This window comes from Doryrhamphus excisus, chromosome 5 (genome assembly GCF_030265055.1).
Source record: "Doryrhamphus excisus isolate RoL2022-K1 chromosome 5, RoL_Dexc_1.0, whole genome shotgun sequence".
Taxonomy (NCBI): domain Eukaryota; kingdom Metazoa; phylum Chordata; class Actinopteri; order Syngnathiformes; family Syngnathidae; genus Doryrhamphus; species Doryrhamphus excisus.
Window position 1 is genome coordinate 9,804,941 of NC_080470.1, and position 16,694 is coordinate 9,821,634.

The 16,694-nt window shown below is 40.2% G+C and overlaps 1 protein-coding gene and 1 long non-coding RNA gene across 3 annotated transcripts in view; one reads left to right on the forward strand and one right to left on the reverse strand.

Annotated features, from left to right (window-relative positions):
* trabd2b (TraB domain containing 2B) overlaps nt 1–2,352 on the forward strand; it is a 52,866-nt gene extending 50,514 nt beyond the window's left edge. The window contains exons 6-7 of the mRNA XM_058074208.1: nt 1,348–1,605; nt 1,709–2,352. Coding sequence (XP_057930191.1) covers nt 1,348–1,605; nt 1,709–1,943 — 493 coding nt within the window. The 3' untranslated portion in view covers nt 1,944–2,352. The remainder of the gene's footprint in view (nt 1–1,347; nt 1,606–1,708) is intronic.
* The window catches only part of LOC131130084 (uncharacterized), a 90,502-nt gene that overhangs the window by 6,835 nt on the left and 66,973 nt on the right, over nt 1–16,694 (reverse strand). Inside the window, exons 2-4 of one of the 2 annotated variants that reach the window (XR_009129951.1) lie at nt 13,965–14,208; nt 13,812–13,878; nt 4,274–4,969 (exon numbers count right to left, since the gene is read on the reverse strand). This is a non-coding gene — a long non-coding RNA (uncharacterized LOC131130084). Of the gene's footprint in view, nt 1–4,273; nt 4,970–13,811; nt 13,879–13,964; nt 14,209–16,694 lie in introns of those variants that run through there. The other variant, XR_009129950.1, reaches the window with a different exon arrangement.

Sequence of the window (16,694 nt, forward strand, 5' to 3'; positions counted from 1 at the left end):
GACCATGAAGTAACTAAGGGCTTTGAGTTAAATGGGAGGTAGTCTCCAGGAAACACACTTTGGCATCAAGTAGATCCCTTTTCACATGAGGGGTTGATCACGGCAATAAAACAGCAAAAGGCATTTGAACATGGATGAAAAAAAAATCGGCCCCAAACTCTCTAAAATAGATAGTGAAAAACAACCACATTCTTCCATCCAGTGTGGGCTTTTGCAAACCTGTCTGCAAATTACGGCAGTAATGCTTTCTCCAGTGCAGACCCCTTCTGGTTTAAAAGCTGACAAGTGGGCTGTTGACTGTGGTCATACTCACACACAATGCAAGGTGACACAATGCACAAAGGGGGAATAAAACACCACACGGATGAATTTATGAAAGCTGTTATCCTCCATTGAGAATGATGCTGTGACTGACAGGCCCAGCAGAGCAGCGCTGGCTTGGGCTCCATGTGGAAGCCCGACCACAGGCCCTGGAGCTATCATCACCCTGACCAAGCCATCAAAAATGCTGCGTGGAGGCCGTAAAAGTAGAAAAACAGCTTGTTGAATACATTACAACACTATGAATGAGAGAGAGGAGGACTGCAGGAAATCCAGACATGTTTATCTTAAATGGCTTTTTAGACACAATACAAATGAGCATATTTCACGTTAGCATGGTGGATTCATTTGATTTTATGTTGCACTTGTTACTGCTTTTGGTGTGGCATTAAAAGGAATAAAACTGGGGCATAACAGGCTGTTTTTTGAAGGGGATCACGTGCAAGCCATATTGAAAGAATAACAAGGGGAGAGAGAGGAAAGATGAGTAATGGCTGGAAAAGAGAGAAGCATGGCAAATTATTTAATTCTGGGTGGTCTGCTTTTGAGCCAAAGTCAGACCTGATGCAGAAAGAAAGACCACATAAGTTACAACTTCCTCTTAATACAGTGGAACATCTAAGGTCATTTGCACCAGGGCGAAGGTCGACCTACCATTTGTTTGCCCCATAGGAAATAATGATAATGCAAATAATCTGTTTGGGGTTCAAACTGTCGCAATCATAGAATTATGACATGCACAGCCTTTTTTAACAGCCTTCTAATGGTGGTATTAGTGTAAAAAGACCTTAATCACTGTAACAAGAACAATGTGTCACTGGTCTAGTGATACATGGATGAAGTGTATAAAGTTAACACCAATAGTATAGTGGTTAAGTTGGCTGACTTCCATGTAGACAGTGTGGGTTCACTTCACACTCACTGATGGTGTGAAATGGTCCTCATGACCAATTAGAGAGGAACAAGTTGACTATTAATTCTGACCTGAAAACTCAAACTGTCCCTCTATCCTGTTCTCTTCCTCAGCAGTAAACCAGACAACGAGCCAGGCATTGTCACAAGCACGACCCCTCCTACCGGCTGGCTGACCAGTCCATCCGAGATGGAGCTGGAAGAGCCCGGGAACATCCCCGGCATTGGACAAGAGGACCTGCCTCACATGCTGCAGCCTGACAGCCTGAGCCAGCTGGAGGAGTTTGGACGGCACAAGCGTCCTCGCAAAGCTCACCGCGGACACGGCAGACCCCGACTCTTCAGTGACCTTTGGGTCCGTTTTGGAGACAGGTGAGATTTCTATCTATGACTACTATTTTCCTCAAAAATTCTATATGACGATACAGAGCATCTCTCAGTAATCGACTAAACCTCTATGTTCCTCTTCCTGCAGCACTGCCTCGCCACCTAATGTGAGGATAATCAACGGTTACGTGACAGTGGAGCCTCCGCTAACCCACTCCCAGCCAAACAAACATGTGGAAGTCCACTCCACAGATAAACACCCACGTCCGGCATCTTCCACGCCACCCAGTCCCACCTCAGCGCAACCACCTTCAGGCCACAGCTCACTGTCACTGACGTGGGCTTTAGCCTGGCTGCTATCACACATGCTGCTTTCCTCCTAACCTCAAGGCGGCATCATGCCTCCAGACAAAACTAGCAGTAGTGGAATGTACCAAAACAACACAACAAAAGAAAAAAAATATCACAATGCAGGAATGTTTTTAGTGAAGCTGCCAAGCCCTTCAAAGTGAGTGGACTGCAAATATTATAAGGACTCTAAACCACAGGGAAGAGACACAGCAACACAATGGAGAGATATCCTATTTAGAACTTGTGTAGTCACGACCATTACAAAGCGTAACACGGTATAGAAGTCTATGATTAACGTTGATATTGAGAATAGAACCTAATAACGACTATAACTCTGTGAAATAACACGGACAGAAACAGTGCTGTTTTATTTTTATTTTTTGTAAATTGTGCATTTTGTCCATAAAGAAATATTGTATATTTATTATGTCTGAAAGAAAAAAGGAGTATATTTTCTTGCTTTTTAAGATACATAGAAAAATAAAGAGACTTGGAAATCTGATAATTTCTTCTTAATAAAATGTCAAGTCAACTTACAATCCACTTATCGTCATTCAGGTTTCAGGGGCATGCTGGAGCCTATGCCAGCTGTCTTCGGGCGAGAGGCAGGGTACGACCTGGACTGGTCGCCAGCCAATCACAGGGCACATATAAACAAACAACCATTCACACTCACATTCATACCTATGGACAATTTGGAGTGGCCAATTAACCTAGCATGTTTTTGGAATGTGGGAGGAAACTGGAGTACTGGGAGAAAACCCCACGCACGGGGAGAACATGCAAACTCCATACAGAGATGCCCAGCGGAGAATGGAACCCAGGTCGGTCACCGTGCAGCCAAAACTTACAATATATACAGAAATTAAAGATGTTCCTGTTTGATATAAAACAAGAGCTTTGACATAACAGCAGATTTAGTGGTTTGGAAGTTGAATTCATCATTGCATAAGGTACAGTGTATATTATGTATATAGGTATGCAATCCTCCATGTTGGCAGTCAAATTCATGCATTCATTCAGCAAAGCATAAAAAATACCTTGCATTTGAGTTGTTTGTAAAAGCACCATGCCCCTGCACTGTTGAGGTGTTCAAGCACACTACATGTATCTGGGTGTTCTGTGTGCTTTAAAAAAAAGTTTATTACACCTGCAAAATAACACACTATAACTTCCTCCACCTCCACACTCTCACAGCTATGCGTTCTGCATGTGTAAGCAGAACCAAGCAACCTGTCTGTGCATTAACAGTGAATCTAATGTTTAATTCGTCAGTACTTTATTATTGTCTAATTCAAGTCTTCTAGTCCATTATTATTGTGTAATTCTAGTCTACACTGACACTGACTTGTTGAGGAAATGAGTGCTGATTTCTCCTCAATGGCGCCCCCTAGCGAATGCCACCCTGGGCAATTCCTCATGTGGCCCATAGCAAGAACCTCCACTATGTCTTTTTACCTGCATTGTAACCCCGCCCACTTACCTATTTTATCATGGAACTAGAATTAAAGTGGTTGACTTAAGAACATTTTAGATGCAGTAAATATATCATGAGTGTAATGACTACAATGTCCTTAATAATTCCCCTTTTCAATACTAGTCTTGTGATGTTCATTAATGTGATTGGTTAAGCATGGTCAAACGACTAACTATTCAAACATCACCATTACCATGATCGCTGTTTTTTTCATTTAAAAAACCCTCCACAATTTTCTCACATAGCTTGCTAATGTGAACAGAATATTACAAACAACAGTATGATGCATTTTCTATACCATTCAAAACTACAATATATGAACAATAAACAGGCACACTGATGTTATGCTAGCGTCAAGGTTAGCGTTGACCTGTTGTACCTAGTATGTCACATATAGAGCTCAGTTGTATATAGAAGTGGTTTGTTATTATGTAGCCTCAGACTGCCACCTACTGGCTAAAACGAAGAACTTCACCTGGGGCAGTCCCTGCTAAGATTGCAAAACAATTAAATAAGCATTCACTAATTGATTATTTCATCTTTATAGTAAGCGACAAGTTAATCATATAAGGTTGAAGAAGGGAAAAACTTATTTCCTATGGCGATAACGAAAATATTTAGCAAGAGACTAAGGGTTAAGAAGCTAGTTTGTTTTTCCACCACGAGGTGGTGCCAGAGTCCCATGCTAACGTCAGGCGTTGCTCAGAATGGAAAACACGATTCTGTTTGCTCCAAATATTAAATAGATATGTAAGGAAACATGATGGACATTGACAAAATGAGTCACTTAATTTCAAGAGCCTTTAAAAAAAATTACATATTAACTTGTCTTGATTTTATCTTTTGTAGATGTTGAGCCAAATAATACATGTTGTTTACGTGAAATTCAGGTGGTAATAACTAATACGCATATACATGTATTCAGCCACTTTGCCAAGCAATGACAGTTAAAGATCACAAAAATATTAGACGCATGTAACAATGCATTGCAGAATACACACATAATTGCAATAAAAATATTGTTAAATGAATACCTATTAAAACTGAACAATATTGCCTTTTCAATCTCTAAGTTGACACTCCCTAATATTGTGATGATTCTAAAAACTACAGTATGTCCAAATATACCAATACATCTCAGTGTAATTCAATTAATGTGTTCTTAAATGTATGAATTACTATGTATTATAACATAATGCTAAACAAGGATGGGTATGTAAATATTGTAATGTAAAGTAAATATTAAAATGGCTTGTAGAGATTCAACAGGCTGATCTCAACCTGACCCTGACTATTTTATGAAAATAAATTAATTTGATTGTGTGAGAAATGAGAGCCACATTAATGAATGTCTCTTCCTCCCCCTATCTGCCCTTGAAACGCACAGGAAGTAAAAATAAAGAGTGAAGTTTTTTAGACAAACAGCCTTTTGGGCCCCTTAAGCCGCGACAAGACAATATTTGCCCTGGCTACAATACCATTTTCCCTGGGCTTTGGAGCTGTTGTTTGAGTGGGTGGAGGCCTTGACAGGCTTGCTCCGAGGTGTGACCCCACCTCCCCGGTCACTCTTCTGGGGGATGCCTGCCGCATATAAATAAAAGATTACAGTGGAAAAATCAATTTCTGAGCAAACTCATTATAAATGCCCCTGCACCTTAAATGATTCTCATTTCCTTCCATTCAACCCTTTTAGGTGGCCCTTCCTCTGCCCCCCTCCTTCCCCCTGGTGGTAATTACTTGCACAAGTTGCTTTTCGCCCTTTGATTTGCAGCGTTTCACAAATGAAGGTTAAGTTTGTTTAACCGTGCTGGATTTGCCAGCCATGTTAGAGCATATAATGTGGCAGGCCTTCTGGTTTCTCCTCACACCTCCAGCACACCATGGTCTGCTCCCCTCTCAAGCCCCGACATGCCTACGCCACTGTGCATCTTGAAGGTGGAAGGGGGCGCAGGGTCCAAGGTGAAGGCTTATTGGATGGAGCTCTGAAGCCATTGATTTAAAAGAAACAGGGACAAGGAAGTTGTTAAAAATCACCTCATCTTTGCCCTGATGGAAGGGATGAGGGGATTATATGTGCCTCTCCTCAAGGTCTTGGTCACCACAATGTACAAACACAATGCAATTATTTGCAGGAAAAAGGACGAGATGCACAATGAGTGTGAAAGGGAGTATGTTGTCTTGATTCACGAGGTTGATCGATCCCTCACAAAAAGTCATAAAAGCCAAGGTGAACATTCATCGATCCTTTAACACGTCAAAATGTCTAGCACTGATCTTAAGAATTCACAACCGAGCCAAACAACAGACATGCAATGTTCCCATGTTGTTGTGTGTCGTTTCTTTTAATGCCGGCTCTGTAATTACAATCCAAGGAAGGCATGATGTTCCGAGTCTTACTTATGTGTTCACACTTGTGGTTTGTTAGTCTGGTTTGGAACAAAACATTTTAAAAGCTTATGTGACACATGACGTGATGTAACGTAAATGTTACAAAGCAAAATGTCATCGTCTGAGTTGAATGCATTGGTTATTTTTGTATTCTGCTATATTTACCATCTTAGATTTTGTAGATGTTAAGCCAAATAATACATAAGTTGTTTACGTGAAATTCAGGTGGTAATAACTAATACGCATATACATGTATTCAGCCACTTTGCCAAGCAATGACAGTCAAAGATCACAAAAATATTAGACGCATCTAACAATTACTTGCAGAATACACATATAATTGCAATAAAATTATTGTTAAATGAATACCTACTAAAACTGAACAATATTGCCTTTTCAACCTCTAAGTTGATCCACCCCAATATTGTGATAATTCTAATGACTAAATTATGTCCAAATATACCAATACATCTTAGCGTGTTAGCGTTATTAATGTGTTCTTAAATGTATGAATTACTATGTATTATAACATAATGCTAAACAAGGTTCCAAGTCTTACTTATGTGTTCACACTTGTGGTTTGCTAGTCTGGTTTGGAACAAAACATTTTAAAAGCTTATTTGACACATGACGTGATGTAACGTAAATATTACAAAGCAAAATGTCATCGTCTGGGTTGAATGCGTTGGTTATTTTTGTATTCTGCTATATTTACCAGCTTGGATTTCTCAGAAAGAATCTAAAATATACTTTCAAAGAGTGCAGTTGTCTCGCACACACATATACACAGGGGAAGAGAGCAGAAAGACAGCACCTATAACAGATTTTCTCTTATACATATTTGTCTTTTCCTGTCATTTGAATGCCTGTCCATGCTTTTGCCATTGTGGCGTTCACATTTGAGCCCAAGCGAACCAAACTGCACCAGAGTCAACTTGCATGTGGACGGACACCCACGCTCAAGCCGTATTTGTCAGAGCAAAGGCACCAGAGTTCATTTGAACCGAAAAAATATACAACCTTCCAAACCCTGGTGTACACCAAACCAATACCCAGAGGCAGAAATGACAAATGGACTGAATGCTCCCTCTGCGTGTTGTGTGTGGCAAGGGCACAAGATTTGGGGGGAAACTAAGATGGTAAATATAGCACAATATATCCACCAAAACAATAAAGGCATAAATAAATAAAGTTTTCAAGTTTTAAAAGCAATAAAGTTTTTGTTTCTGTTCCAGTCAGCAAATGGTGTGACCATGATTTGCTTGAACATTATACGTTGATATACACAGGTGAATTTTGATGGCAATTTTAATACATGAAGATAGCGTGACAAGATCCTGGAGCCCATTGTTGTGCCATTCATCCATAAGCATCACGGTATGTTGCAGCGTGATAATGCATGGCCCCATGCCGTAGGAATGTTTATGTTGCGTTTATTTGTTTGAGTGTAAAAATAACCAAACTTTGGTCCCATGATAAAATTGCCAGTGGGAAGGCTAAGCGAATAGCACCACAGTACACACCAAGAGTCTTTTCATGAAAATTTTTGGTCTGGCCAACTAGCCAAAAGCTTTAGGACAACAAAAGTGTGTTAAGTGCCAAAGCAGATGGATGATAGAGATAGAGCTGCTCTCTCTTTAGATAATCCAGCTGATAGCCTGCGCAAAGCCGCACTGTTTGGCGAGGTCTTCCAACTCAAAGCCAGTGTGTGTTTGTGCAGGATGAGACATTATTTCACTCCATTGTCCACATTCCCTTGAAGATGTGCGGCTTGGAGCAATTGTGTTGAGCCCGGTGGACTTGAAAGGGATGGGGGGGGGTGCGTCTTATAACTGTGATTCTGGTGCTTGTGTCAAAAGGCAGCTATAGAAATTTACCAGCATATAGAGTTCATCCTACATTTGTTGAATGTATTACCAAAATATTGATATAAAGTCACCGCCCTTTAATTACAGAATGTCACTTAATAGAGTGTGCAACTCCGCCAAGCCTGAATTATTAACAAATTAAAATGCCATAAAAAACAGTGGCATATATTTGTGGCAAACATTATTATTGTCAATTACGTGTTATTTTAAATGATCATTGTAATTATCATGGTAACCTTGTAAATTATTGGGGTCAGTAATACTGAACTTTTTCTCAAAATAGTTTGGTACGTGGAAAAAGCACTATTACTGGTAGTCAATAGCTTAATTATTTAACAGGTAACAGGTTTAAATGATAACACAGCAGCAAAGTATTGTGATTTTAGCTGAATATGTCCACCACGTTTGTGTACAATAAATGGACAATAAATAAATAACAGTGGGGTATGTGTGGTACATGAGTGTTGCTCATGTTGCTCTAAAATAGTGTAGTGCTAATATAGTCTTCATTTTTCATATGATTTACAAGTAAATTGTCCAGAAAACATGCCTTATTTAATCAGCTTTACAATAGCTTAATGAGGGTTGCTCATGCTATTAAGAAAATATATCAGTTTTAATGTAATTATGGTACTCCACCAGTGTTATCAGCTAGCTACACAATGACAATGTAAAAATAAAGTACATACGCAAATAATTTCAAATAAAATGTTGACTGATGCATTGGCTTAAAAAACATGAAATATATCAATATATAGTATTTACAGTATTTATCCTCATCAGAGTAGTAGGGGTATGCTGGAGCCTATCCCAGCTGACACCCTGGACTGGTTGTATTTGTATTCATATTTATATATATTCATATTTATTATATTTGCACAAACTCAATCTTTTCCAAACATATTTATTTATCTTGATGATAAAAAACAGATAGAATAAGACTTTTTTTTTTGAAGATGTATCTGCCTTCATGTGATGCTACACTATAAAACAAGAGTAGCAGTGTTTTCCAAGAAGAGTAAAGAAGCTCCAAAAGAGAAGGGAATACCATGTTTGAGTACACATAAATGCGCTAGCGCATGCATTAAAGCAGGGTGCTGAGAGTGTTGTGTTTCACAGTTTTTTGCCATGATATACTGCTTTATTATTACGAACAAGAGGCACTTCACATGTGGAATGGCTTCTCTTTGATATCGACAGCAGCTTGAGGGAGAGAGTGCACTCAACAACAGGCCAGGGCGAATTTATTCTCTGGGGGGGTGTGTGGAAAAAAACAGATAGTTGTGTACTTCCCTGGCAGCAGTTGGCGTGTATGCGACAAGTCCAAGCGCTTTGATGCTACGGTGGCGACACTCCACACGCTAATGAAATATGGTAATTACAGACACATGAAAGCCCTCCCAGAGAGGGCTGGACAAAAAGGTATAACAAACAAATATGACTTTACCCAAAGATACCACTGTGATTATTTCTTCTTTTCATGAACATATATTTTGGGATGTTCACTTGCTGCAAAGCAATGAGCCACTGGTTCGCCAATGGCCGGGGGGAAGGAACACGATAGTACGCATTTAAAGCATTTAAATCAACACGGGGATGTGACAATGTAAATGTATGTAATTTATGTAACAATTATTCATTCATTCATTTTCTACCGCTTATCCTCACGAGGGTCACAGGGGTGCTGGAGCCTATCCCAGCTGTCTTCGGCCAAGTGGCGCGGTACACCCTGGACTGGTCGCCAGCCAATCACAGGGCGCATATAGACAAACAACAAGTGTATAGATATGGTAGTTTACTTTTTGTCCAGTTTTCAGCTTTTGGGTTGCCATGTCAATCTTAATCTGCCTTGGGCCTTCAAAATCGGGAATGCTGGTCCACCTGAAGTCCACGAGCAATGGTCGAGTAAGCACCCATTGGAAAGCCCAGGAACCAAATGCACCACCCAGCAGTGAATATCCTGATTCAGTTTCCATATTAACAAAACCCCACAAGTGAATGTCGAGTATTGTCGAGAAAACTTACACACACTAAAATGCCACATTTTCTACTTGACACGTACAGCCTGTAATTAGCTGAAGTAACACAATGCACTTAATGTCAAGAGAGGGACTGCGAGGGAGGAAGGGGGGCAGCGTGTTTGACCATCAGTGTTGGCTGTGGCTGTTTTCGCACAGCCAGACGGGCAGAGCAGCCCCACCTCCCCTCCCACACACACACACACACACACACACACTTTCCACCTTGCTGACCAGTCCTCCCCAAGGGATGGGGCTGGAGGTCAGGGAGAAGGTGGAGGTCAAATGGGCTCTACTAATAGGACAGTGTGTGTCCAGCTAACTGAGGCTAAAAGCTAGGTGAACAAACACCAAATGCCGCCCCCCCCCCACACACACGACTCATGAACGATGTATGCATGCGTGCACACTCTTTAAGGTCAGAGCACAGGGTGAGAATATTAAATGGCTGAACTCAAATATTTTCCCAGCCATCACTATCAGCAAACCTCCTCTTGGTGTGCACGTGCATTGAGGAGACATGCAATCAGCAAGATTGGTTTCATGATATTGAGGAGTACCTCACATTTCATTTTTATTACAGTATATATTCTAGAGTGACAATACTACTGAAAAGGAACTTGGATGTACTGTACTTTAGCGGAACAGCTGTATATATTTACTATCTAAGTGGAGAATAAGTCCATTTTTGTCTACGTAGCTGGCAACGCAAGTGAGCAGTAAGGCAATTTACCTTGTCTACAGTCAACCATACAGTCATAGTGTCATGGTCTGGGCACTGGGGAAGCTGTGGTTCATTGAGGGGAAACACAAATTCCAACAGGTACTGACACATTGTGAAGCAGACCACGACCCCCTCCCTCTGGCAGCATGGCAGTTTTCCAACATGATATCGAGTTTAAATACAAGTTCAACTTCAATACTGAATGAAGTATTTTTTTCTGGACAGAAAATAACCTCTATTGTTCTCTGGGGTTTTATGATATCTACCTTATTGTGTGGAGATATGGGGAAATAACTATCAAAGTACACTCACTAACTGTGCTACAAAAAAGATGAATCCGTAATACTGATTATACAGTACAGAACATACAAACCCTTTATTGCTAAAATTACCATCATTAACATTTGCTGAGGCGGCACGGTGTTCTAGTGGTTAGCGCGCAGACCTAGGAGCTAGGAGACCAGGGTTCAATCCCACCCTCGGCCATCTCTGTGTGGAGTTTGCATGTTCTCCCCGTGCATGCGTGGGTTTTCTCCGGGTACTCCGGTTTCCTCCCACATTCCAAAAACATGCTAGGTTAATTGGTGACTCCAAATTGTCCATAGGTATGAATGTGAGTGTGAATGGTTGTTTGTCTATATGTGCCCTGTGATTGGCTGGCGACCAGTCCAGGGTGTACCCCGCCTCTCGCCCGAGACAGCTGGGATAGGCTCCAGCACCCCCGCGACCCTCGTGAGGAAAAGTGGTAGAAAATGAATGAATGAATGAACATTTGCTGATCTGGTAAACCTTCAATCAGGTAAAATTATTAATAACCCAAACAATAGCCTGTTGTTGATTATTAAATATTACTACATACTAAACCAGAGGTAGGGAACCTATGGCTCGGGAGCCAGGTAGGGCTCTTTTGATGACACTATCTGGCTCTCAAGCATTTCTTACCACAATAAAAATGTATCTTTGCTAACATTTTAAAGTAAACATCACAGAAATCACTGTTAAAAATAATATTAAAAATCAAAACTTTCTTATGCATTTTAATTCGTCCATCTATTTTCTACTGCAATACCGCCGACCATATCTATCTTTCCTGATGATATTTTCCAGGTCAAACACCAAAACTTGATTATTACTGGGTAATGCGGTAGTCTACCTCGGTCATTGAGATGTCAAAAAAACATGTAAATGTAAACTTTCCTCCTTTAGTCAAATAGCTAAAGCTGCAGAACCAAGCCTTCTGGTGAAGATGGCCAAAAGAATGAAATACGTGTACTGAATACGGTTCAAAACTATGCAGCAGCAGAAGTTGCATTAATGGCAGCAAGTATTTGATTTATTATTAGACACTGCGCTGCTCACAAATGTATGCTGGCCACACCCCATTGGCGTGGGTAGAGCCCATTATATCTAAAACTGTTGGTCTTACATAAAAATGCACACATTTTATTGCATTCAAAATGTATATGGCTCTCACAGATAGACATTTTAAAATATCTGGCCTTCATGGCTCTCTTAGCCAAAAAGGTTCCCGACCCCTGTACTAAACTATATATAGGGAAAAACTAAACTTAAAACATATATACATGCAAACAATACTAGAAAAATTTAGCATATCAGTATTTAGAATGAAATTATGCAGCAGACTGAAAGAGCAGACTGACCTAAAATGAGTCATTTCAAGAAACGGTTGATGTTGACAAAGTACAAGGTAGTACAAGGTAGGAGAGTCCTGAATCACTGTGTATATACATGTTACATATATGTATATTTGTTATGAATGTTACATAATTTATCAAGACCTTACAACCCTTAACTCCCATTGCAACAAATTATTATACTGCCTTATCATTGTCTCATGTTATTTCAATTTAGTTTTTATTTCAAAATTGCAGAATTGCAAGAACTCCTTTTTGGAAATTTGTAATTGTGGATTGTGATATGTCATATCTTCCAATGTAAACTGAATGCATGTTCAAAATAAAATTATACTATTACCCTTACCACACCTCCAAGATGACAAGTGCTTTGCTCAGGAAAGTGAAGGTGGATGTGATGGTGATGGAGTGCCCAAGTTTGTCTCCTTTAAACCTGAACCCTATTGAGCACCTGTGCATTCTCCAGCTCTATCGAGTTCCATCCATCCATTTTCTATGCCGCTTATCCTCTCTAGGGTCGCGGGGGTATGCTGGAGGCTATCCCAGCTAACTTCAGCAGAAAGTTGCCAGCCAATCACAGGGCACATATAGACAAGCAACCATTCACACTCACATTCATACCTAGGGACAATTTGGAGTCGCCAATTAACCTAGCATGTTTTTGGAATGTGGGAGGAAACCGGAGAACATGGCCTTTCTCGAGCCACCTGGGTATCGCATTAACTGATTTCACAAGGAGCTCTTGTGGGATGGAAGACATAACTTCTTGTATTTGCCATAGTTTTCATTAATAGATTTAATCATAATGTAGATTTTATTCCAACACATCATGGAACGGACAAACAAATTGAGAAAAATATTAACACATATGAATAAATTCAGTATTGAATTGGGGAAATTGGGAATTACTGTTTCTTTCTAGTGTTGCACCATGAAAAAAATATAATTAAATTGCTTCTGAAATGTGAAGGGTGTATACACTTTTGTGAGATACTGTACGGTGATATCTTCGAGACAGACATGGTTGGTTTATGTGGGCGCCAGAAGCCAAGCCTCTGCAGACAGACAGATGGAGGATCCAAGCACGGAAGACGCTCAGATAGGAACAGGGAGTGGGTGAGAATGAGTCGCTGTTATCACTCGCCTTCAGGTGTATCCAGGTAACTCCAAGGCCAAGCTGCTCTTAAAACCGCGACAGTCAAGGTAACGACTAATGGTCCTCGTAAAAAAAAGGCCTGTTTGCCTACGACGAAAGTCCGCACCCCCGCCCATAAGTTACCAAGCTTATAGGATGGACATGGACGGTATGATGTTTTCATCATTATTTTAAGCACATTCTCTCACTTTTTTTTTGGTCATGGGAGGCAGCCCATCTTCTATCTTCTTCTAGAGTTTTCTTACATTTAACTTCTTTTGTCACCCAGCCTGTGTCCATATTTCTCCGTATTTTACGACTCACCTCTGGCTCCCTCCCTCTTTTAATGTTTGATTCCAGCGATAACAGGCAACTGAGGGATGAGTCTGACGGCAGCAGTTAATGTGGTCAAAGTGCACACAGGCTGTGCAGTGGGGTATAGCAAGGAGGGGCGGCTCCGACCGCACGGCGCTCCGCCTTAAAACGGTGAATTGTGGTTGGTGGCCACGTGCCAAACAGCACAAACACAACCGTGAAAAACGCTCATATCGAAGCAATTGTGCGTCGTCATTATCTGACAAGGTATCAAGATAGAGATCAAGAGTTTGTGTATACGTACTGTCACATGTACTTACCCTCTGAACAGTGATAAGATCGCCGCTTCTCTATGCACACGGGGCTCGTAAACATGCTGAAAGTACTCTAAAAGACAAACACGAGTACATGAATGGATGCGGTCGGTCAGTGTGGATCTACAAACAAACAAACAGCAGCTGAACTCGCTTCACCTCGACCCTCGCTTATTCTCCATCTTTGCTCGTCCTCTGTAACCCTGCTGCCATTACAAATTCATCGTATGCGGCTGCGGCTGATTGAAGTGATGGGCCGATTCCTCAGAGCTTCCCGCCTGATGGAGGGTGCTATAGCAAATAGCCCAATGGGTGTGTTTAGATAACACTGACCTCTCTCGCAAAATGCTGCCATGACTGCAGAGTGGGCTTTGAGGGGCACACCAACATATCTTTTAGGGATCTGAAATCATACAAATATGGTCATGATTTAGATTACTTCAAAAATGCGTCACAATGTACTGTATGTCCATCATGTTCACAGTTGCATAAACAAACAGGCGAATAATAAATAAGTAGAATTTGGTAAGTAACAGCAAGCATCCCACCCTTCATGAACAAAACTGGTAGTCATCATCAGAGTGAATTGTGAGGGGAGACCGGACCCCCAGATCTGCATTCAGTCCTATGAGGTTACCAGGGTAACGAGTACAGTACACCAAAGGGCCGAGGAGGAAGGGGGCACATGGAGAGGGCACTCACTCTTTTCCTTAGAAATTGATATTCATGCTTTTTTGTGGAGCAGGGGGTTACAATCGTGTTGATTTGGAGGAAAATAAAAGAACATTACAATAATAATGGCCCAAGCCTCCAAGATGATGATGGAGATGTGAAAAGCCTAGTTTTCCGTAAGGCCAACAGTATCAACAAAGACCAGAAAACTGACAGGTGAAAGGACACATGTGCGGTTAAAGAATCACAATCCCATGAGATTTCAGTTGGCAACTGGAAACATGAGAGAAGTAATATAGGACATGTGCAAAAAAAAAAACACATATGTTGAATTTGTTCCAATTAAGGAACAAAGCCATACATAGCAGACATACAGCACTAACACTGCTATACTCTGCCATAGAAATGCTATCATTTTAATTGTAACTTAGGAGTTTATTGATAGCATATGTACAGTACAATGATAGCAAATGGATGATAGAGATCACTACCAAATGTAGGGTTTGTGCCCTAAATTACGAGTATTGATGGTTTGGATAGTGTTTTTTTTTTGTTTTTTTTTGTTTTTTTTTTTAAATTGGATGTTTCGGCCAGTAACACCAATAGAATTTTTTTAAAATGCTGAAATATAATTATTTTCTATAGCACAAACAAAGTAAAGCACATTATTATTCCTTGAGTAAGATGCTAAATTCTAGTTCTGCATTGCATTCTTGAACAGAAAAATTTTAATATTTTTTTAACGAGCGTGACAAAATTAGATTATTATGACTGAATTGCTAGTACTGTACTGTATATACACAAAATCACACAAAATTCCCAATGAGCTGAGCTAGTGGATCAAGTCAAAAATAGATTACATAAAAACATGCATTTGATTTTGGACTTATATTTTGGAAAACACTTTAATTTGAAATGTGCAGCTGTTAAAACAATGAAAATAATAATGACGGCTATTTTAAATTTTGCCTTTTTAATGTAACATTTATTTGTACAATTTGTTTCTGTCTGAATCAGGGTATAGTATCTTATGTCTCATTCCATGTCTGTGAATGAATTAAAATCAATGTGTGACTGAAGTAAATGCTTTTTTAAAAGCTTTTCACATTATTTTACTTTACCCCTTCCTCTGGTATCCACTTTGTGCATGAAATTATGCGTATTTATATTTAAAAAGTTGAGACCAGTTGAAAAACTTCTGTTCTATCAAGCCAGGCTGTGTTGTACTGGCTGTCAGTCACTCAATTTGTGTTTTAATTATTAGAAAATGGCCCTAAACAAACATGGAATTTTGTGATATCCGTCTTGTTTTTCTACTTTATACATAGCTGTTTTGTGCATGTTTATTGGTTGTCGTCGTGAAAGCGTGTCCGTACCCAAACCTTGTGTTTAAGTACCCACTTTATGGTCCACGACAGAACACACACACTTTTAAGTGTGCATTTGAAAATAATGGTCTGAGGCGTTATGCAACCCTTTTGCACACACTGGGCCTGCTTTAAAAGTTACAGGGGGGCAATACTGTGGTTCATCTTTGAAAGCTTGCAGGCTGTAAAACAACACTTGCAGAAGGTGTTTTACAAACACACCAGTAAAAGCTACAGAGGGGGATAGAGAGACGGACCGACAGCATTCCTCACTGCTAAGAGTGCAGCATGCACAAAGATAATGTTGTTTTTTAATTAAACTATCTCTGCCGTGCAGTGTCAAGTAAGCGGGGGAGACAACAGAGACGTATTGCAACTTTAGAATGGTCCATGCAATCAATTCTGCGCAAATTATAAGGGGGGCATTATTAGCAGTGGCCAGGGAGGGCATTTTGAGAAATACATAGGTTAAAGTCGTGAGTGTGTGTGAGTGTGTGTCCTCTTTCTGGACTGCTTGCCAATTCAAACACGCTTAGTGGAAAGTGACTCTTGTGATCACAGCTACAGTATGAAGTGTTAGCTTTAATTTCCGAATGAGAAAATAAAATAATGTCATGTATACGTACAGACTGTATGTAATGTTGGGTAAGAACTCTTCTTCTACTGGACCGCTGCACATAAAAGGGTGAAAATTTGTCAAAACATACAACTCCAGCATGTTGCTTGTGCTATCATTTTTCGGACCAATATACTGTTATTGAACAGCCAAAGTTCCAGTTTCTCACATGGCCATATGACTCAATACACTTTACATGCCACTCATGAGTAACTAATTGGCTGTACTGTATTT